The sequence below is a fragment of the Haemaphysalis longicornis genome, unplaced genomic scaffold (genome assembly GCF_048455015.1).
Source record: "Haemaphysalis longicornis isolate Haplotype H1 unplaced genomic scaffold, Haemaphysalis longicornis Haplotype H1 scaffold_1, whole genome shotgun sequence".
Taxonomy (NCBI): domain Eukaryota; kingdom Metazoa; phylum Arthropoda; class Arachnida; order Ixodida; family Ixodidae; genus Haemaphysalis; species Haemaphysalis longicornis.
In genome coordinates this window covers 314,504,000-314,526,605 of record NW_027526203.1, presented here as the reverse complement: position 1 = coordinate 314,526,605, position 22,606 = coordinate 314,504,000, and the positions used below count along the sequence as shown (strand labels likewise).

Sequence of the window (22,606 nt, the reverse complement as noted above, 5' to 3'; positions counted from 1 at the left end):
CAAAAAAAAAACTGCCAAAGAAGAATGAGCCCAGGAAAACTGAGCCTATGTTGTGTAGCCACCTAGGGGAACACACGAAAACAGCCGCGGAATGGGCCAGCTCACAATTAATACACCTGGCAGCCAAAGCAGTCACGTAGCCGAGTGCACTAACATTTCAGAACTTCCACCGGGTGCTGGCAGAAAAAAATGACAATAGTTCTCGTGTTTACCAGCATAAATCTTTTGACTGCACTTGTATGACAAGGCGAAACAAATTTTACTGAAATTAAAATGGCAACAAAGTTAACCACCGGTGGAAATGAAGTTTCCTAGCTGAAGTTGTAATCTTTTTGAAGATATGTGCCCAGCAGAAGTTCCCACGTGTATTTGTCATCATTCATGATTTGTTATGTCACAGACTGTAGTGCGGCAAAATGTACAAGGTGACAATGTCTGTCCTCACAAGTTTGGCATGTTCTGAGTTATTCAACTACTTCTGCTGCTGCAAGTAGTATATTTGTATTCACAACACTGTAATTTACTGCTAAAGGCCCACTTGCTTTTACGCTTTAGCATCCCTTTAATGTAAAATTTTTTCATAAACTCACTTCGTGTGGCATAAGTGAACCCAGCTTACAACGGTAATTAAAAGTTACTCATACAAGTGCAAACAAACAATTAATTAAACAGGAGAACTGTCAAGTGCAAGAATCGTTAATAGTAATTCCATAAGGATTTTCATGCATCAGGTTAATTTCTAGTCATTACATCACTACAGCTTTCTTCTGTGATGGCGGTGCTGGCTCTTCACCACTTAAAAGTCTTAAAAAATAGTAAGTAAAACTAGTTACTGGTACAGGGTTCGTAGAGGCTTCAAAAGCAAAAATTCAAGGGTTTTCAAGGACTTTCAAGGACCAGAAAACACATTTTCAAGGTCCCCATCTAATGTTTTATCTGGGATTATTTATAACTTTTTCAACCCAACGCAAAAGTTTTTTTTATTGCACAATACCTAAGCACACTAGTGCACATTTAGATAGGCGCTAATGGGTTTGTGAATGCTCCCCCAGCTTTATTTTTTTATTTTATGGTTGGTGTTTAGAGGTTTTTCTTTTTTCTTGGTGTTTTTCTCAGGCTGTTTGATTTCAAAACTTGGTTAATGTTGCCTGCTTTGTCGGCAAGAGTACCGAACTAAGCACACGTCCACCATTTGCACGTAAGAGCAAACGCAGGTGGCCACAGACTAGATGGAAGATGCAACAGAAGCCGGCTTTCACTGGATTGTATTATGACATTGATTGGATTGAGAAGTGCCTGCTCCTAACGTCGTCTCGTAATAATAAAAATCCACCGAACTTGTAATTTCACGCAATACACAGAAACTTGATCGTTACAATGTTTCTTTACATTTGTTAACACCTAAAATCCATGACAAACTTTAAATTCTTGTAAAAAGACAGGGCCATTGGTTCTCTCCAGAAAAATCAAGGGTTTTCAAGGAGCATTTAAAAATTCCAGGACTTTCCAGGCCTTGAAATTGGCACTTCTAAATTTAAGGGTTCTCAAGGTTTTCAAGGACCTGCGCGAACCCTGTGGTAACTTTAGTATATTGCTTTATCAGAATTCATATTGTGTCCTCTTCAAACTACGTTTATGATGTATTCCCGCAAGGACAGTAATAATTTTTTGACATTTTTTAAATATCCACCTTTCCCGCAAAGACATTTTTCAAATATACATCTTATATTTCCTGAAAAAAATAAAACATAAAACAGAGTTACTTGAATGCTACTTTTCACTCATTTAAAAAAATCATTTGGGTTAGTTTATTTCTATTGTACACACAGAAGTGCCTAAAATAAAAAGAAGGAAATGTACCAGTCCTTGTTCCCCCTAGGGCAGCGGCTTGAAAAAATGCATTATGCACTCACGCCCACCTGCAGCAACCTTTCAGTTAATTTATAACAGGCTCACGATTACATGGGCAAAATGGGGCACAAATGAAGCGAGCACTTGTCCATCCTGCCTTCAATAGCTGTCAACACTTTCTTTGTGTCCTTGTTCTTTTTGCCACAGGTCACTGCCATTACAAAGTCCGTTTTACCGAAATATGGGCCAAATATGACACACACTGGCAAGCTTATTCAGGCACCCACGATTTTTTTTTTATTTGCACTACTACTCTGACATAATTCTACAACGTGAACACTTCACTTCACACACACAGTTTCTTACAAAGAGAAAAGAAGAAAAGTTCATACAGATATGCAAGAACTGTAATTGTTCCTTGAGCCCGCTCTGCTTTCCCCCACCACTTGTGAACATGCTCGTGCAAAACAGGCAAGTGTGAAGAGCCAGATGTACTCACAGCGAGGCTTTTCAACCAAGCAGGTATATTGTTGTGGGCAGCTTCTTCTCTCACCGCTATGTACATGTACGGCACATACGTCAAAAAATAGATGATGCCTGCACAAGCAGCTGCAAGCTTTGCCTTGGAGTACAAAACGCTGACCAGGAACCTGCCAACCAGGAAACAAGAATGCCACGACACTTAATAACCGTAAAGTGATCTTGAATCACTCATTATTTATCATTTCACTATTACTCACTCCCACGTTGACTGTAGCGTGCTGACAAGCCAATCTTTCTTATTAAAACTTTTTAAAAATTGGAACCAATTTGTTAAAAAAAAGGTACGCTAAATGCACTTGCTTCAGTGCTAAAAAATGCGAAATTGTGAGTAAGTCTTTCAGAAATGTATTACTGCTCAATAATGAAGGCTTGCAACTCTTCACACATGCTAAATATATAAACTTATCAAAAAACAATTAATAAAACATGTACATAGTCATGGCAGCTAGGAAATGCCCTAAGTAGACTTTGTGGCTCATAATATAAGAGCTTTTCAACCATGACCAAGTTAGAATTGTAACTCTGTCTTTATGGCAACTTTCTTCACAAGTTAGAGAATTTATTGTATTTTTTGCAAACAAACCATATATAACCCTGAACGCAAACGTATCAGTTTTAGAGAACAATATAAAGCTCTTAAGACTTAAAGGCCAACTGCACTCAAAATTTCGACCTCTTGAAAACCCCATTTCCGTATAGTCTGCTGAAAAAGAAAGCAACATGCAAAATACAACAGCTCAAACATGCGCATGGACGCCGCAAGCGCTCAGCAAAAATCAGCGATTTTGAAGCCGAAACCGACGAGAGCGCGGCCACTGCAGTGACGTTGTAGCCGTCCAGCAAGAGGCCGGAAGGTCAGCCGCTCGGGAGAAAGTCGGCGTGCAAGCTCGATGTGTGCATGGGGCAGCAAATGGGTGAAGCGTGCAAAGCAGAGCTCGACCAGTTCTCCAGCAGCGTGGCTGGCCACAGGAAGAAGCCCCCGTCGGCTGGAGCATCACAGGCGTGTCATGGCTGTTTACGCAATCCGCCAGCAGGTGCAGCATGGTCTGCGGCGGAGCTTTTTTAAACGCTTCTGATTGATTAACGAGGCATTTCACAGGGCTACCACTCGTGTCCCAGCTGATTTGGGGGTACTTACTACATACACATTAAAAATAAATTTGGGCGAGGTGAAATTTGAGTGCAGTTGGCCTATGATCTGATGGCAAACTCCACAGAGTTCCACTGAAGTCACCTTTTTGTGTTGCGATAGAAGTGTTTCACTAAGACTGGAGGCAGATCAGTGTTTTACTGCTTGTTTCACACTAATCTGCTTTGTGTAAGGGCTTTTAATCCAGTGAGCAACATTAGATGGGGCTAAAGCTAGTCAGTCATAATTACTGGCCTGGCATCCCAGCTGAACTTTCACTGTTTTTTAAAACATCAGCAGTGTTTGCTGCATTTGAGCAATCGCCATGAGCAACAAAAGTGCACCCGAGCCGGCTGCCCAAGCTACACCTCGCAATCTTGAACGAGCACTGAAAGGCTCCATGGCTGGAAATCCAATCCACATCCTTGAGCTCACAATGCCTTTTAACTGCTGGTAACTTATCATTTGGTAAACAGTAACAACAGGACTACATTTTTCGGAAATTCATCCAGAACAATCATAGCCATTAGTAAAATATTTGAAAATATAGTACAATTAGCAGCTTTGCATCAGACAAAAAGGAAGAGCATACGACATGCACTTAGTGCTATAATGGCACGAGTAAAGCCTATGGTGTTTGGTTTTTTACAGGGTGGTGTAAGCAGCTTAGGTGAGAACTAAAGCTGTTTGTTATCAGTAAAGACAGAAAACAAACAACAAAAAAATACTGCAGCTGCGAGCAACTTCACTGCATCATGATGGAAGTGTTTTTGTGTACAATTTTCTGCAAAACTAGCCCCCAATGACTCTGCAATACCAGCAACAAATGTGCCTTGCTCTTGAACCAAATGCTTCATATTTTTAGGAGCATGTAGAGACAGATAACTGGTGAAAACTAAAAATAGAGTAGGGACTGTGGAATCAATAAAAGTTGATGGTGAAATTATGTGAGGCAAAAAAATGTACGCAGACCAGACAATGGCTTTAGGCAGACACACGAAGAGATAGTTAGACGAAAAATCCCGATAAATAAGGAAGTACCGCATCCAGAATTCAGTCGCCCAGTGCCCGTAACTTGTACGTTCTCAAAAATGTTCCCTCTCACACTTTCCACTTCCCTCCTCACAACTACCCGTGGAACTTCCTCACCCCTTTTATACCCCGATTCTTAAGCAGCCCTTTTGGCATCACTATGAGCTGCTGTGGTGGCATGATTGCACTGAAGAAAGAGAGAGCACTGGCACTTCTGTAGGATGGCAGGATGTACATTACAATCTTGTGGTATTAACGCTACAATGATTCAAGTTAAAAATAACACAAGCCAGCATAGTACATGGCATATCTTTCCTCCATTATTTTTTCCTCTTGGCACCCTGTCACAGCACAGGCCAACACAAACGTGACTTTATCTATGCAAAACAAGGACTGCTAGCCTTCCAAGGAATGCAGAACACGCTGTTCGGGTGTATAGTGTTTACCTGCTCGTAAATATTGACATGGGATAGTACTTCACAGAAACACCACTCACGAAAAGGTTATGTTGGCAATCACAAATATCTCCAGAACCAGGAAAAATATCAAGGGGTTGCTGTAGGTCAGCACACGGCCATATTTAAGTAGAGCAGTAAGAACTGCTGCCGTAATGGTCATCTGGATAAAACTTGTGATAAACCAGGCAAGCCAGTGAACCGCATTGTTTAAGCCCATCGTCTTCATCACCTGCGGAATGGGAGAACAAGGGTGCAGTTATGTAGCACTGTCTGACAATGGTGAGGCAGTGAAAGCTCTACATACAACAGCACTGTTTATGGATGCTGTGAGACTCTTTTTCAAATGCCACATGCTGAAATAATTTTTTTAGCAAAGAAAGGTGCTTACTTCTTTCAGCCGTTTTTCTTTTTCGTAGACCACATTTTGAACAAGCATTGCAACAGAGTAAACCCAAGAAATTGCCATACATAATGGCATCACATGTTCAATCATAAACAGAAATCTGAAAGACACAGAATGTAAAAGAGCGTTAGGACTGAAGACAGCCCACCTGCATTACGGCAAGTTACAAGGGCAGTGAACTGCGCATACTGGTCCTGGATGTAGCACGGGTACGGAAACTGGTGGATGTAGGTGCCAGGCTCGGTGACATCTCGGTCGGCATACACGTTCACCATTGCACGCTCAAGAATGTCCTGCAAAAACGCAGAATAAGGCCGTTCTGACTATTGATGTAATAAAGCACTGCCTTTCAGCTAAAAAGCACAAATTGAAAAGAAAAAAAAATTTGTTTAGCCGATAAAAAATGACAATGCAGTCCATCCAGAGATGAAAACTGGATTATAACCCATTGCTTTCAAGTAAATAAAAATACAATTGTTCCTCAAATTTTGCTTTTGGTTTACTAAGAAGAAGCTTTCTGACTCTGAAATGTTAAGATGGATCATTACCCAATCCCTTCTTTAGTGAAATGCCAACCTTGGCTGCCCAGGCAGCATAGATGGTTTATGAATTAGACAAAAGAACATTTGTGACACGGCTAAACCAAATGAGTCAGTTACTAAGTCGAGCAAACGACGAAAGCTAAACTACCAATTAGCTGCTCCCAAAGCCCGGGCTGGCTCTTGTCACCACCGTCGTTCTCAGAACTTAAAGGGACACTGAAGTGATTTGTAAACATTGCAGGATTACTAGCGCAAATTGTAGTCCGGAGTCCATAGGCCATGTTTCGACCACTCTGAGTGCGTTTACGCGAATTTATTTAATAGAAAAATCAATTCGAAAATGCTGTCCTCCTTTCTGCACTCTCGCCCACTTTCTGTGGCGTTTTCATGTGACGTCATGAGGAAATGACTTGGCTTGACTACGCTACTGCACGGCTCGCCGACCTTCCGATAGAGTAAGTAGGCCCAGCGTTTAGTCCGCCGGCCGCCGACAAGTAGTCGCAATTCGTTCGCTCAGTTGAAACAAAGCCACGACACATTTGTGAATGGAAGAATGAGCCTTTCTTTAGTTTGTTAGTTTGTACACTGTTTGTTCCATGTCCAGGTCGCTCCACACAAGCGCTGCACAAGCGCACATGCGAAGCTTCACTGACTGGTACGCCAGTAGGAAAATATAAGGCCTCTTGAAGAAGGGAGAAGAGTCAGCGAAGTCAATATAGGTACTAAGGAAATAAAATCAACCAAAACTTTTACGTACAGCATAAAACTAGGGAGCAGGAAGCACTTTTTTGCGCTGGGAGAACAAGCACAGCGGTCAGCAGCACGACCACACATCTGCGAACGCTTTTCCGAAGTCTAAGAAATGCAATTGCTAGACGTGAGATATTGTGGAAGTTTTGGGGACGCTTACTGCACGAGCGCTATACAGCAAATAGTCACCTAAGCTCCTTGAAATGCTAAAACTATAAAAGTGTAAACTAGTTATACGTTATATACCTCCTATTTCCATCGCCGGCAGCGCTGGCCCGCTCATTTTCCAACGCCTCACACTAGAACGTAACATGCACTAACAGAACACACTGGGACACTCGTTTTCCAAGCCTCACACTAGAACGTTTCAGCTCTGTGGGAAAAAACATGTACTAGAAGAACCCACCAAGAAACTCATTTACCAACACCTTGCGCTAGAACGCTTCGTGTTTCAAAGATACGAGACTTTTACAGCTAAGTTGCATACCTCTACCCCCCAACGGTTTCATCTCCGTGGGCAAAAACACAAAGGCACCACGAATACACTTATACACTGCATGCTTCGCCCCTCCCCAGGTTTCACGGTAGTGGAGATGGCCCAGGATTTGTTTTGCACTGAACTCTCATGGCAGCAACTGGAAGCACGTCAAGTTTGATGATTTTTTTTAGAATATTTTAGAAAAGAATCTTTTCGTGAGCTAGACCTTACTACCGTATTTTCCGGTGTATAAGTCGCGTTTTTTTTTTCTGAAATTTTCGTTGGTGCGTCTTATCCACCGGTGCGACTTATGATCACTTGCTGCCATGCGCAGTAACTACATTTCAGAATAAATTCAAAGTAACATCAAACTGGGTTGCAAAAACAACATGCAGCTTATAAATTATTACAAAGTTACTCTGAAGGAGGTAAACGTGCTGCTAATTTTTAAAATGACAGCTTGCCGATAAGTTTCGAATTTCGGGCCGCTTCCGTTCGTGTCACTTCCATTCGCCATGACACCTTTATTGCGCGGATTTACGACAGCACGCAAGACACGCACGACGTTTGGAGATAAAGGCCAGAGTAACCCGGTCCGCGAGTGGTGACGATGTTGGCGAAGAAGGCATCAGTGAGTCGGAGGGCGATAGCGATACGCCGGCGAATTCCCACTTGAAGTTGCTGAATTATTTGTTAGCGAGTCTGCGGAAGAAGGCTTCAATGGTTTTGTCTAAACACTCTCTAAGTACACGCCATCTGTGTGTATCAATAAACCATTTTTGAGAAGTTAGTTCTGGCTAGACTTTGGACGGTATATGCACATCTAGTCCTCCTTACCGAGGGGTGCGTTCACAGGCGGCGGCTGCAGCAACCATGTACTTTCGCCGCACTTTCTAACGATCTGATTCACTATGAGTTTACCTAATTAACAAGTGCGTCTTGTATACCGGTGCGTCTTATACACCGGTGCGACTTATATACGTTTTTTTCGGAAAAACTGTCATTTTGAGGGGGGTGCGACTTATACAAAGGTGCGACTTATAGACCGGAAAATACGGTACCACAACATCGGTGGTGTTTGCACACAAATTTTTTTCCCTCCTAAAATTTAAAAATGCATCCATACAATTTTTTTTCACTACTAAAAAAAAATTCATCACCATGGTGTGCTTGCAGACTTTGTGGGATTTTTATATGACAATCGGTAAGCTCCCACTTGTTAAGATTCAAGGCAATTAATAGAAATGCACAGAGGTATCATCACGAGCCTATATTGGCATATTTTGGTACATCGAATAATCGCGATACCGTGCTATTTGCCATCCTCTTGGAATTTAATACATCCGGGACTAACTTTACATTTAGCCTGTATATAACAAAAGAAAGAAGAAAAGAAAAGAAACTGAACTAACAAGGACTGTGGCATTAGAATCAAATAAATTTACATGGGAACAATTTTTTCTATTCACGATGAAGTGTTTGAGGCAAAATTATTGCTAGCACAAGTGACTTAGGCCTCTCGATGCAGTGCTGCCAGACATGGCGTAAAGCATGTCAGCACTGGAGGCCACCGACAAAGCATACAGTCACTGAAGACACTGCAATGCTGGCCTGGGCCTGCCAGCTTGCTCTATTTGTTGCTTCCTTCTGTTTTTATACGCCTGCAAGCTGCAAATGTGTTCCCCACCTCTCTTTCATGTCGTTGCATTGCTTTATTTGGTCAGCTTTGTCTGGAATTTATGTGTTCTCCCTTGGCTTTTTATCTGCTTTCGATCACTCATGTTACAGCCCCATTCCCCACCCCAAAACCACAATTCTAATAAAGTCAGCCAGAGAGGGGGAGAAAGAGGGGGAGGGCCAAGCAGCCCAGTGTTGCTGCAAAAAGGTAATCCTTGAGAAGGCAGAAAGAAGACACACCACGTGCTACTAGCTTAAATGCCTTTCTCCTTTGTTGGCAGCAGAACAGGGGCCATTTGCTGCCTGCCCAAATTTTATTACTTTTGATCGGCACAAAGATCGCATGCACGAAATTGCACAGGCCTACCACCTTCACACCAGTTATCTCTGGCAGATAACTAGCACGAAACAAGAGGGAAGCAGGAGCAGCCGAATTAGTGCCGTGCAACAACTGTCTTCTTTCAGTGTGAACAATAAGTGCCCTTCGTACATTCTCGTTTATATTTTTGTTTTTCCTGTCCTTGGGAGAGGTGTTCAAACAATCTTCGCTACTCACACTGCTTTCACTTGCGTCTTTCATTGAGCATGCCAGTCTGTAGTTGGTGCACGTGTACGTAAGTGGCTTGCGTGCATTTAAGTGATCCGCAAGTTCAATGAGCAATAAAATGTTATGCAAGCCCCCCTGTCTTATGAATGCAGCACGACACAATTTCAGCAGTTAATTAGGCACACAAAAAAAAAAAAAGAAAAAGAGAAAAGGTCGCCATCTTGCCCTGTGAAAGTGGATGTCCAGTGAAGCTGTTACAACCCCTATGAAATGTTTTTCATCATCTTGGCGGGCTTGCCACTTGCGCTCGGCTTCTCTGGCAGCAAATGATGGCTCCTGCCTAGCCCGACGCATACACTCAGCATCTTGGGCAAGAACTGGTCTATTTAGTGATACAAACCTGGATATAACGAAGCTGACAAAATCTTGCAATTTTTCGTTACATCCAGGTTTTTGTTACATGCAGGTTTCGAGTTAATAAGGCTCGCGTGAATGAAGCAGAACCGAAACCAGAATGCTAGACATCAGTGAAGGTGAACTCACCCTTCGAAGACTTATTTCCCAGCAGAAAACTGCGTTAGTTGCGCCTGCTGCTTTCGTACGAGCTTAGGCACTACATGGCACTCCAAAGAGGCAAGGTCACTTACCCCCATTTTCACAAGCGTAACTTAATAATTATCACTGTTGCGTTTCCAAACTGTTTGGTTCTAAACTCGTTTCGAGAACAAACTTATGCTGACAAGGGCACCTTTTCGTGAACTTGATGCTCACTTATGCACTCAAAATTGTTGAGAGGGTTCTAGCTGGGATACTATATACCGGGCGGCAGTGGCATTTACTTGCTTGTCTTGAAAAGAGAAAAGATTTCATTCTCTTGCAGCAGAACTCATCACAGACGAACCAACACCACAGATAGCAGTGAAGACGCGCGACTACACGCCAACAGGCAGGCCTAGCACCTAAAGAGCCATGAAGACAAAGTACAAGTTTGTTTTATTCGAAAGATTTGGTGTTTTATATTGCCACCAGCGCTAGTTCGGCAGCAAATGATAGTTTATTCACTAAGAAATTAATCAATTTATGTTAAAATTTTGATTCTCCCTCCAAATCCTGTGTTTCGCGAGGTCGTTCGCAATGACGTCAGAAAAGCAGGCCTTAAAGTGAACGCGAACCAGCACTAGGCATCCAGCGAACTACACAGCCTTGTTTACCGTCAGTCCTCCCAGATGGCGCTACCATACCGTGGCTGACATTTGCCTGCCCTTGCTTTGTTTTTGACCGTATTTGCGCCTGGCTGGTTTTTATTACGGTAGAAAGTACTCGTGTTGGGAAACATGGGGTATACTCGACAAACAGGGTCACGTAAGACAATGTCGCTTGCGCTAATCGGCCTGTGTCGTGTCAGACAAGCCGAAAACACCATACTGCTGTGCAGCTATAAAAAGCCAAGTGTGCGCAGTACCAACAACAGCACGCTCTGGTACTTCAATGTTTACGTGTCCGTAGCTTCCATGCTTACCCCACCATTCTTACTTCCCTGAAATGAATATATGCATTACATTTAAGCGAAAATATCTCGTGAAGGAAGATTATAAGCCCTGCATAACTTGCATTTGCTTTTGCCGACCTCCGCCAATCCCAGAGCTGTCTGGTATGACATCATAGGTTCTGTTGTGGGATATGAGCTTGTGAGTCTCATGGCCAGTGCCGTTTTTCCTAATTATGAAGCTTATTTGAGCGAAGTTTACGTTAAAAGTGGTGTCAGTATGATTCTAATGAGGTCATCTTTCGAATTAACCAAAGCTGTGTTTCGTCTTCATTTAAGGGGTGAGGTGGCTTTCAATGCAAACTTTTTGTTTTTTGGCTTAGAGCAATGAAATTTGGTAGGCACACTGGAAATAGCATTAATTACAGAAATATGAAGTTTCATCAAGATACATTGGGTGGTTTCTTTTCTACAAAGGTTTACATGCTGCTTGCTTATGACAAGCCTAGCATGTAATGCGACATGCTAGAAAGCTGCGATCATAGAGTTTCATACAATAACAACTAGAGAGGAATCTGGCGCTGCGATCGTCCACCGCAATGGGCGTGATGGGTAGTTCTGGATTCGGATTGGCGCTCGATGGCTTGTGGAAGTTACTATGGATTGAATCGTGCAGGCAGTTTCGTTTTCGTTTTGGATTTGCATGAACACATTTGCCTATGTTGGAAGAAGCGGTCAAAAATACGTTTCTCCTTGAATTGAATGCCACACGCACACTGACGCCGCCCTGAGTGGAATGTTTTATAACCAGAGTTGCGATTTTGGTGGGTTATCAATTTATTGCCGGCACAGCGAGCACAAAAACACAAATGACGGCGCTGTGTGCGGCGAAGGTGTCTGCGAATTAAGAGTTGCGGCGCTGCTCATTCGGCAGACCAATGTATTTTCGAAGGTGACGACGGTTGTGAATTGCTTGGGACAGTTACACTTCTCATGCGAATGCTGGCTCCTCCGGCATAGACCAGCAGTACTGGCGGCTGATAGGAACGCTGCTTGATGAATGTCACTAATTCAGGCTAGAATAACTTCTCCAAAAAGTAATCGGTTTCTTTTTTTAGGAGCAGAAAACTTTTCTTAATATTAAAAATTAAAAGCGCTGAAACTTTTACAGACTGTTCCTGGAGAACTCCGTGTCCCGCTGTAGTTGGCGGCAAATGGCAAACGTACTCCGCAAACCTCCTCGACTCCGCGTTTGCTTTCTATTTAAACGCGCCATTTTATTTCGCACAAAATCTGTTTTTGGTCACTAACTTTCTTGTTTGCCACACAATTTGTAAACAGCAAACTGCGCAATAGAAGGTTTTTTTTTTTTTTGTCAGGAAACATAATTTGCATAGCCATTGCCATAAGCCCGTTTCGATCTTACGCAATCCGTTTCCAGAACTACCCATCGTTCCCACTGAAGCATAAGTGCCACCTCAGTGTTCGTGTTGACACTAGCGCCAGTTTCTCCTCTAGTTATTATTGTATGAAACTCTATGGCTGCGATTACTTTTCATGTTTACCTCAAGATATGGTTTATGTCGTGACAGACCCAAAATTTTTTTAATCGCCTCATTTATTTTATACGCAGCTTCATATTCACTGTTCCAGATTTTACTACAACTTCTGGTGGGCTATTTGCCTTGACAATAAAAATTATGAGCATAAATTAACAATCTAAAACTTGTCACGACATCAAGCACACTCCAAGGATCGAAGCAACACCAACAGGGTCAAAATTTGTTCAGTCATTCCCATGCTAGCCTTGTCAAGAACACAGCAGGAGGCTCAAAATATGCTTTTGAGGAAACGGCTCCTAAAGTTGCTGGAGCTGTTTACATTTCTCGAAGTGGATGAGCAATATTGCATTTGCTGACCTTGACTGCAGATGATCTTTGGGGTCTCTGCCCTTTGATTTGGCGCACATGGAATGCGTTATTAGCTTTCTGAAGGTCCCTCTGTGCAGGCTTCTAGGCAACAGGGGCTCCAGGTTATGCCCAGTGCAGAACAATTCTTACTGTAGGATAGCTGGTTGCCCGCACTGCAATTGGCAACTTCTCTATGCAAAGTTTTAACAAGGGCAAGGAGTGAGGCACTTTTTTCTTTTACGTAAATACTAAAACTTGCTTTCGGCTTTTTTTTTTTTTTTTTGTTATATAACCTTGCCTGCAGCAGCGATTTGTACTCGGACAGCAGGTGTTCAACGGTTTTTATCCAAATCATCATAAGGATATAAATAAGCTACTTGAAAGCTTGGTATACTATTCAGCATAGCTCCACCTTCAATGCATGCACATTATTTTTTTTTTTATATTCTTGCAATTAAAGCCAGCCAATATTTTGCCCAGCGCAGCCAATATGCACAGGGCACCACTATATATGTATGCAATGACATTATTACTTTTTTTAAATCTGGGAAATGTTGTGGGTACGGTACATTTTTAATGCCGCTAACAGTTACTCATTGACAATTTCGACCACCTCACATCATCGCTAAAAGACCCACCGCAAACATCCAGCTCTCGCGCTTGGCGCACAGCCCTATATTCGCAGCACACGTTTATCACAACATATTGTGATTTGAAATACTGTAGTCTATTCTACATCGCTAAGTCAGTATTAACATCAGATCTGGCGTCGCAGGCATTAATTATAACTGTCCACACTCCATCGTAACCGGTAGCGCAATCAGGCCATGCCCCACGCGCCATGGCAATGCCGTGCGCGCCGCAGCATTTGACGCGTCGACTGTTTCTTTACCAAGGCTACCAAGCCTACTGTCAAACACAGCAATAACTAAGCGTGTAAATGTCGCAAATCAGACTAAAAGTTCACTTTGCAAACTGCTATCACAAGCGTGCACACCGCGTTTCACCTTCCAGGGTAAGGTCACGCGCACCACGAAGCATTCGATGACTTCCGGCTTTCCAGCCACGCAACTTCCCAAAATCTGGCTTGTGATCTCAGCCATCCCCATCGTGATGACGTCCGTGTTGAATACCACAGCATATAAAATGACTGAACTGAAACTTGGCCGAGCGAAGCAGCGGAAATGAAATCAGAAACGTGCACGACACAGTTCAGGCGGCCACCATCTTGCGTTGCTGCAGCGACGCCCAATCAGGAGGGCCGTTCTAGCACGCGCTGAACGGAGGGCCAATCGCGCTTCAGCATCTATTTCTGGCTTCGTTTGTGCGTCTTTTTTTTCTGGCGTTTGTGCGTTTGTGAATGACAAAGATAAAAGAGATGACTGGAACCGGAAAGAGGATCGCATGGCTGATCTAACGATGCCAAAATGGCCACGCCCGGTGGCACCGTTGTGGAGGTACAGCGCTCCGAAAATTGACATTTTTTCACCCTTTTGCGCTGATATTTTGTCACCGCCGCTGGCAAAAGCATTTTTTTATGCCACTTGGTGATGGTTTTCGGCGGAAAAACTGCAATTGTATACAATAGAAAACGTAGAAGCCGAATATGTGGCTTTCAAAACAACGATGTTTTGGTCATTTTTCCGAAGTTGAAAGCCGCCTCCCCCCTTGTCGAACTGACACCGCACTCGGAATGCACGGTCATTTGCAGTGCAGGCGAAAAAAAAAAAAAGAGAAGTGTAGCTACCCTTGCGACGTGGTGTCACGCTGCACAAGCAAAACCTCAAGTGGGTGGGTGTCATGTTCGCCATCGGATGGCGCTAGCCGCTCCGTAATCATCATCATCATGACGAATTTCGTTTTCAGCGATTCTATACGTTTTTGTAGTGGCTGGCTCCTTAAAGTAGTGCTAGTATTCGGTAAGTTAGTGCGTTTTGCCAGCCGATTTTTCAGTAAAAGTTAAAAAGAAATGACTGATGAGCTTAGCGAGTTCGTTACATCAAGGTTAAGGGGGGACGCGGGTCTTAGAATGGTCAAAAATGGCCAAAATATCGATTTTGAGAAAATCCAATTTTTGGAATCATTGTACCTTCAAGCACCTGCCTTCAAAATATCAACGCGAAATTCCATCGGGAAATACTCTAAAATCATGTTTTGAAACGTCTCGAGGGCCACGAAATGCCCCGAATCGGGCAAAAGTTGCTTCAAATTCCCGCGCGCCCCGCGGGCGAAGCAGCCGACCGATCGCCGCCATCTTGGTCTTGTTTTGAAGCTTGTTTCTTTGTGCGCATTTTGCGATATCTCAAAATGGCGTCGCTTGAGTAGAACGACCGCCCTTGCCAGTTTTCCGAAGGCACCTTCTCGGCCGCCGATTGGCTAGAGCGGGCGCGCGCGGTTTGAGTTCGCCATACGACCCCTCCCATTGGTCGGCGCGACTGCTGTCATGGCGGTCGCCATCATGGCGTCTGCTACGCGCGTCTAGCTGAGTCCGCTCTTCTGGCGCAGCGCTCGCTTAGAGCAGTTTTTTTTTACAGTTTCTTCTAATTCTTCCATCGCGTACTTTCGTGAATGATGCCAGGAGACGTACGTTTGAAGGAGACGACCTGTCATGCGCACGGGAAGCGAAAGCGTCGTCCGCCTATCCCAAGGTCGCGTGGTGCGACTTCGGGCCGCTCGACTCCGCCGGATGAGAATCGTTCGCCGCCTCGTATTGCCTCGCCTGCCCCATCGCCTGACCAACCACCTCCGAAATCCATACCTGGTCCAAGCACGTCCTGCCGGCTTGACACGAGGTATTACACGGCGAAGGAGATCGCCGCGCGTACGAAACACGCGGACGAGGTCAAGCGCGGAATGGAGACCAAGTCAGCAACGCAACGGAAATTCGACCTCCTTGAAGTGGATTTGGCGCACTCAGAGGAAGAATCCGGCACAGATTTTGTCTTTGTGGATTTTGCAATGCTGAAGGACCTTTTTGCGCACGTCAGGTGCGGCAAGTGCGGGCTGGCGGCGCCGGATTTGAGGAAGCCTGACCGGCAGTACGGCCTCGCCGTGAAGCTCGAGGTGACGTGCTCGGTTTGTGAACACCGTGTGGAACGTTTTTCCTCGCCAAGGACCGAAGGATCTGGCAATATCACTCTTTTTGAAGTGAATATGAGGGCTTTGAAAAGTATTCAAAGCATCGGGAAGGGGGTGACTGCTCTGTCAGATTTTTGTGCTGGTATGAACTTGTCCCACAGAGGCCTGCACCACAAGACATTCCAAGCGCACTTGAGGAAAGTGGTCCAGGTTTGCGAGGACACTGCGGCAGCCTCTGAAGCTGATAGTGTGCATGCCATCAAGGACTTGTACTCGGACCTTGGTCAGCCGCCAAACAACATAGATGTGATGTTTGATGGCACGTGGGACAAGAGGACGGTTGTCACACATTGGAGTAGGCTGCATCATTGAAGTGTACACCGGCTGGGTGATTGATCATGTAGTCCTCTCTAACTTTTGCTTAGGTTGTGCCATCGGACCCAAAGCTTCAGATGAGGGCTACGAAGATTGGCTGGCAGACCATGAGTGTCAGCGAAACATTGACTGTGGTGCAGGACGCATGGAGGTAGAGGCAGCCCTGATAATGTTCAAGCGCTCGCTCTCCAAGAATGGGCTGCGGTACACAACCGTGATGTCCGATGGAGATAGCCGCACCATGCACAGCTTGAAGGAAGAAGGCGTCTATGGGTTTATCCCCATAGGCCAAGAAAGTTTGCCTTTCGGCTACATTTATTTTCCCCAAAAGGCTCTTTTGAGGGCCAACAACATGATGCACTTGCAGAAAACGCACTGCCCAGTGTCCCACCCCTGTATCCTCTCAAACTTCCAGCATAAAAATCACGAATGAAATAGCCTCACCAAAGAACAAAAAAAGGGGGGCACCTAAAGCAAGTTTCACCCTCACACTTTTGCCGTACACAATATTCTGGGTACCACAGTGCACTGTAATAGATGATGGCACTTCACGAAGGACTGTTGCAGTTTTCACGACGCCAGCAAGACACCACCAGATTTCACAATGCTAACAAAATGCCAACCGATTCGAAGTCGATAAATTTTGCTAAATTCCTGATGGGGTCCGTTACTTGGCCTTTTGTATCTCCAGTTCTAGCTGACATTTTTGAAATCCAAAGACAGATTTGAAAATGGGAAGAACATGTCTTTGTTACTGGGAAATTTTGAAGCTACACTACTGACGGTTCACCTCTTAACACATGGCCAAACTTCAAATGCAGTTTTCTCAGTTTCATATTTTTGGTCACTTCCCTCAGCCTTACGCAGCTTTTTGGAAACTTCTTTTTGCTTCATAAGGTCAATCTTGGTACCATTTTTTTCAGTACAACCTGAGGCAGCCGATGACATTCTTAGTTTTTCTGTTTAGGCTACGCATAAATAATGACTTGCAGTTATTTTGATGAGCCAAAATATCCAATACTGCCATGTTTTGTACTTAACATATTTTTTTAGGATGCCGTGACTTTAGAGAAAAACGAAGAATGTCATCGGGTATGGGAACTCTCTGGCTATCCATTCATGTAATTAAAAGCGACAAAATTCAATGCGAAAGTTCATTAAAGCTGCGTAAGAAATTACCCAATTGTGGTTTAGACTTTGTATGATAACTTTTGAACTAACAGCACCAGCTCAAATATAATTGCATATTTGAAATCTACAGAGAAAAGCACATCCGTGTGCAAATTTTCGTAAGTTTCTACTCATAAATAAAAAAGTTAGTTTTAAGACCCTCGTCCCCCCTTAATCGCTGCAACGCCTTCGTTACATAAAGGTCGCAAGCTCATGGGCTTCAATGGAAGCAGAAATGGAGAATCGAAAAACTTCGTTAAATCCGGAAATTCGTTACATAGAGGTTCGTTACATCTAGGTTTAACTGTACTAGTCCTGCCCAGCCTTCAAACGTAATCTTTGCCAGGAGTGGGGGGGGTGTCCCATTGGTCACAGGCGCCTTATCCATAACGTGGTTTTGATGCTTGTTTTGTGGTTTTTTTAGACGAATACTGAAACCTATGCTTTATGCCTGATTAGCCTGACGCATGCGCTCGGCGTCTTAGGCGAGAACTGCTGGGTGCTGCCTGGGTTTTTTGTTTACGACACGAAATTTTCCGACCAATGAGAGGCTAACAGCTTCGCAGTAAAAAGGGGGTCATGGATTGCTTCCAAAGCCATTGTGAATGAGTACTCACAACGAGCAAGTAAACTGGTATTGTTTGTGCTTGCCGAGTAAAATTTCTAATTGAAGAAAAAAAATTCTGTATCACGAAGAAAAGTGCTGATATTAACAACTTTGTGACATTGAGGTTTAACTTTATACAAAAACTGAAACTGTAGTTTCCAACCTACAATCCAGCTGATGCAATGCGCCTGAAAGATCCACAGGAGCCTTTGAAATTGGCCCTTGAATCTACTGTTAGCGGGCTAATGACGCCCAAAGCGCAGAGTAGGGAAAAAGTTAACCCCAGTGGCACATGCTATACAGAGTGAAGGTAAAATGAGACCACCTGAAAGATTTCAGCTCTCTGAAACAGAAAACAACTGTATGGAACTTTTGGGCAACCTGGCCTCCTTACCTGAAGCCATACAAAACCAAACTGGTAGTACTCGTAGCCCCAGTTCCGAGGGCCTGGAAACCAGAACCGGCTGCGCATCAGGTTCGTTGTGGGAGTAAATGACGCGTTTTGTCGAATCGTGTAGCTCATGTGGCGTGGCATTGAACCGTTGTGATCCATTTTGAACAGGACACCTGAAGAACAAAACAGATAATGTTATAACACTGAGAAAGTGCTTCTGCAGCCCTGCTAAGCACAGGGCTGTATACTAAACTTCATTGAAATTTTCCAAGCATTTGCAAAAACTCAGCACGTCCCAAAGTGCTGCCTCCAAATGTCTTCCAAGGGACCAAGAAGACACCATACAACTATACTTCATTTGAAAGATAGCCATGACAGAAAAACAAATATGTCAAGTTTAACACTAGCTGCATTTAACTGAGTTAGATAATTAGGAAAGATGAAGATAGGGTGGCGGTAAACCTCAAAGAATTTTCCGCACTGGCTGACTGACGTTGCTGGACAATGTTATTTACAGGCCTTTATGGATTGGTCGAAACAAATGCCCATTCGAGAGGCTGCTCAAAGTATGTGGTGCCATTTCTATGTGGGCCTTCTAACAGAGTAACACGAAAGCATCGCTTACTCTGAATGGGCCATATGCTGTCAGAATCGGGAAGAAATATCAGGAACTCGGAACACTCGTTTTTCTCTTTGGAACACTGACTGTTCAGTTGGGCTCAAGATGTCCAACTCTAGCTAAATTCCAACTCTAGCCAACTCTAGCTTTAGCTGAGTTTGAAGATCATCACAGACCCTGTGGGCACGCTATTACAGAGGACAAATGCTTTACTTGGTGCAGCAGGTTAAATTAAGATAGCCCTAGTTCCACTTTCTACTCCGCTCCCCCAAGTACACCCGGTGTCAAAAGTTTCCGGGACGCGATTTGCCTTCCCATGCGAAGCATCGCACTTCATAGCATCATCATTATACTCATACCAGGAACTTAGCCACCAGGCAGCAGAGAAATTGGCTTCGATTTTCGAAATCGCGTTCCGGAAACATTTGATGCCGAGTGTACATCACCAACTTTTCGGTCTGTTACAAGGCCATTTAGGAAGCGGGTAGGTGGAGGCATTTCTTTTTTTAGGTTCAAATTCCTCTGTAATAGTGAAAATCCTGCGGCTTCATGTGCAGAAACAAAATGCTTTAGCAACTGCACCACTGCAGTGGGTACCCGTATTTTCTGAAGCAGGACAGAAAGCATAACTCATACTAGGGTTTGGCACTAGGGTTTGGTAAGCAAGATATAATTCTTGTAACAGAGCAAAATATAGAACAAAAGTTGCTTTCAGTAATTCAGTGCAACAGTATTATAATTAGGACTCAACAACAACATTTTGTTTTATCATTATTATTATCAACAGCCTATGGTTCATTTCAAACTGAGCTGTTTTACCTCGTCAAAATAAATTCTGAACATGTTAGATCGTGAGTATTCCTTCATGCATCACTTTAGCAAAGGTTACACTACCCATATAACTGGAACAGCATTGACTAGGTCTGCTTGGGGATGCATACGGAGCCATCTAATCATCTTGGCTAGGCACAAAAATTTGGGCCTAACTTACAATGGTACCAAATAGAGTTGCTTGAATGGGCAGGCAGTAAAAGCTGAGACATATAGTGCCCCTGCGGCTCTATATTTGCGAGCAATTTTTATGGCCAGTGTGGGACAGTCGGTACCACTGCTTGGTGGATTAGACACCCAGGAGCCTACGTACTTGCGAGTATGGTGACATTGTCGAAGTAGGCCCGATTCTTGAAGTAGGCCATCAGGTCCTCCTCGGTGCTGAATCCCCGGAACATGTTGAGGCTGAGGCCCGACATGAGCGCAATCCAGGAGCAGGCGGCGTTGTCGATAACGTCCAGGCGATGCAGGAAGGCCTCCTTGTCCTCAATGACCGAGGCCCTGCTGCCACGGGCAAACTCGCGCAGGGCCTCGCTGCGGGCCACGTCCAGCACCAGTGGGTAGCGCCGGAGGTTGTCCCGCATCTGCGCAATCGGCCATCCACGCTCAATGTATTCACCCCAGAACACGACGCCTGCCTGGCTCCGAGCAGAGCCTCACGACCTGTCCAGAAGCGCCCCTTTCCCTCACACTTTTGAATGCCCTTTTGTCGTGACAACACGCATGTAAATTGCAATCAGAAACCAGAACGTAAACAACACATTACAGGCTTTAACTTCTAAAATAATTAGGCAATGATAGCAGTTCTCTTTGTGCTCTTTACAGTACACCATGCGCCACAGGCAGCAGCTCAATTGTACATAGTTATTTCCCTGCTTTTACGCTGCTGGTATATGTGAGATTAGTTCATTACTCCTCCTCCACCTCACCCCTTTACTCTCTAATTGTATCGCATCCCTGCAGTTTCTGACCTTCAAATGGGAACAGCAAAGCAGAGTCCGTACACACCACCACTCATACTAAAAGATTTCTAGTGGTGTTCTGAATATACATGACAGCATGACATTTCAGGCCGTGCAAACCGCTGTACAGGCTAAACTTTGTGCCTGCCCAATCCTGACTCATTCCCTCTAAGGAAGTAGGGGACTGCTAGTTGCAAAATTTGTGCACTGGATACAAAATGCAATTACTGGATGCAATAGCTGGATGCAATTACAAGAAGCAACGTTTTGTGCATGCCCAGCATAGACAACTAAATAAAATGCAGCAGGATCGAAGAGCATGTAAACAGAATTTGCCTTTTGGTACAGTTTTGCACAGCAATTGCACCCCTACATTCAGAATAAGCAAGCTGGCTCACATGTTTCAACATGGCCAATGAGTAGTCGCTGCTGTTCTGTGCAAGGTAGTCCCTGATGTCTCTAGAAATGTTGAGCATCTTCTTGGCATACTGTGTCACTGTGTCCAGCAGCCTGAACGTCTCGTTGGCCTAGAAAGAGAATTGTGCCAATTATGTTAAAATCAACCAGCAAGGCACAAATAACACACCCACTCGCGACTCCACAAAAGGCACACAAATGAAACCGAGTGTCCAACAGACCCAACTAATGTACCCGGTTACTTCCAGTTTATTTGGTTTGATTGCCCGCTTGAAGGGGTCGTGAAGACAAAATGCAACCTGGCTCAGTTAGGAAGAAGTAGCCCTTGATAACTCCCTCAGCTGGACTCCAGCCACAGAAGACCTTTTTTTTTTTTTTCAACTAAAAATGTTAACCCACGAAATAATAAAGACTTTCAAATTCCACGCTATAGTGACACAACATGGGCAGTAGCGCCACAGCAGAGGTCAGCTTTAAAACCATAGTCATCAATGTTGCAACTGCACATCAACATTCCAGTCATACGATCAAACAGGAACTGGATGTCCCACTACAATTGCCCAGTCACATTTCTTGGTAGTGGCTTAGGTCGGCAGACGCCAATACACAAACAAGACTCTATGGCATGATAGAGAGTTCGCCAGAAAGTGGCTGGCGAGTCGCCACTGCTTCACCTGTTTCCCCTAATATCTAAATTTTATGTATGAGCTTTGCAATAAAATTGGTATCACTGCTATTAGGACAAAGCAGTCTTTTTAATGAACCAAACATATTTTGTCTTCACGGTCATTTCAGCAGCGTGGGCACGTTCGTTTGCATATGCGGTCAAGTGCAGGCCGGTTGGGGGCGGTCATCTTGGCCAGCAGTATGGTCACATGCATGCTAGCTCACTGGCTGGCTGTACGTGGCATGCCAGCTCTGTAATACAACATGACAAACGAGGACGTTCGAGGGCGGCCCCTCAATGGCCTCGTGTTGGCACCCTCCCTCACCCTCCCAAACCATCAGCCGCTGTCTGGCAGCTGTGGTGAGAGCACGCAAAGCAACAGAGGAAAATGGGAAAGGGTTGTGGTCTCCCGGACACCTCAAGGTGGCAGTGCAGCTTCACAAAGCGATGCCGTCATGGGTCAGAGTTTTAAAATAATCTAGGCAAAAGTAAAAGTTTTTAAAAATTTCCTCATAAATTATAATTAGAACTGAATCCCTTGCACTCTTGCTGCAGGAATACAGTGGTGTAAAGGTATTACATACAAATATTTGAATGTAATAAATTTTGTCTTTTATTACAAAAATAAATGCAGATAACTGCAATGCTTCTGATGTCTATCAGAGTTCAATTTGCTTGGT

At 44.1% G+C, this 22,606-nt stretch overlaps 1 protein-coding gene across 1 annotated transcript in view; it reads right to left on the bottom strand.

Annotated features, from left to right (window-relative positions):
• LOC144150561 (ATP-binding cassette sub-family A member 2-like) overlaps positions 1–22,606 on the bottom strand; it is a 132,113-nt gene that overhangs the window by 83,328 nt on the left and 26,179 nt on the right. The window contains exons 13-19 of the mRNA XM_077682162.1: positions 21,241–21,369; positions 20,194–20,464; positions 18,431–18,603; positions 5,606–5,709; positions 5,402–5,516; positions 5,052–5,242; positions 2,351–2,501 (exon numbers count right to left, since the gene is read on the bottom strand). Of these exons, the coding sequence (XP_077538288.1) occupies positions 2,351–2,501; positions 5,052–5,242; positions 5,402–5,516; positions 5,606–5,709; positions 18,431–18,603; positions 20,194–20,464; positions 21,241–21,369 (1,134 nt within the window). The remainder of the gene's footprint in view (positions 1–2,350; positions 2,502–5,051; positions 5,243–5,401; positions 5,517–5,605; positions 5,710–18,430; positions 18,604–20,193; positions 20,465–21,240; positions 21,370–22,606) is intronic.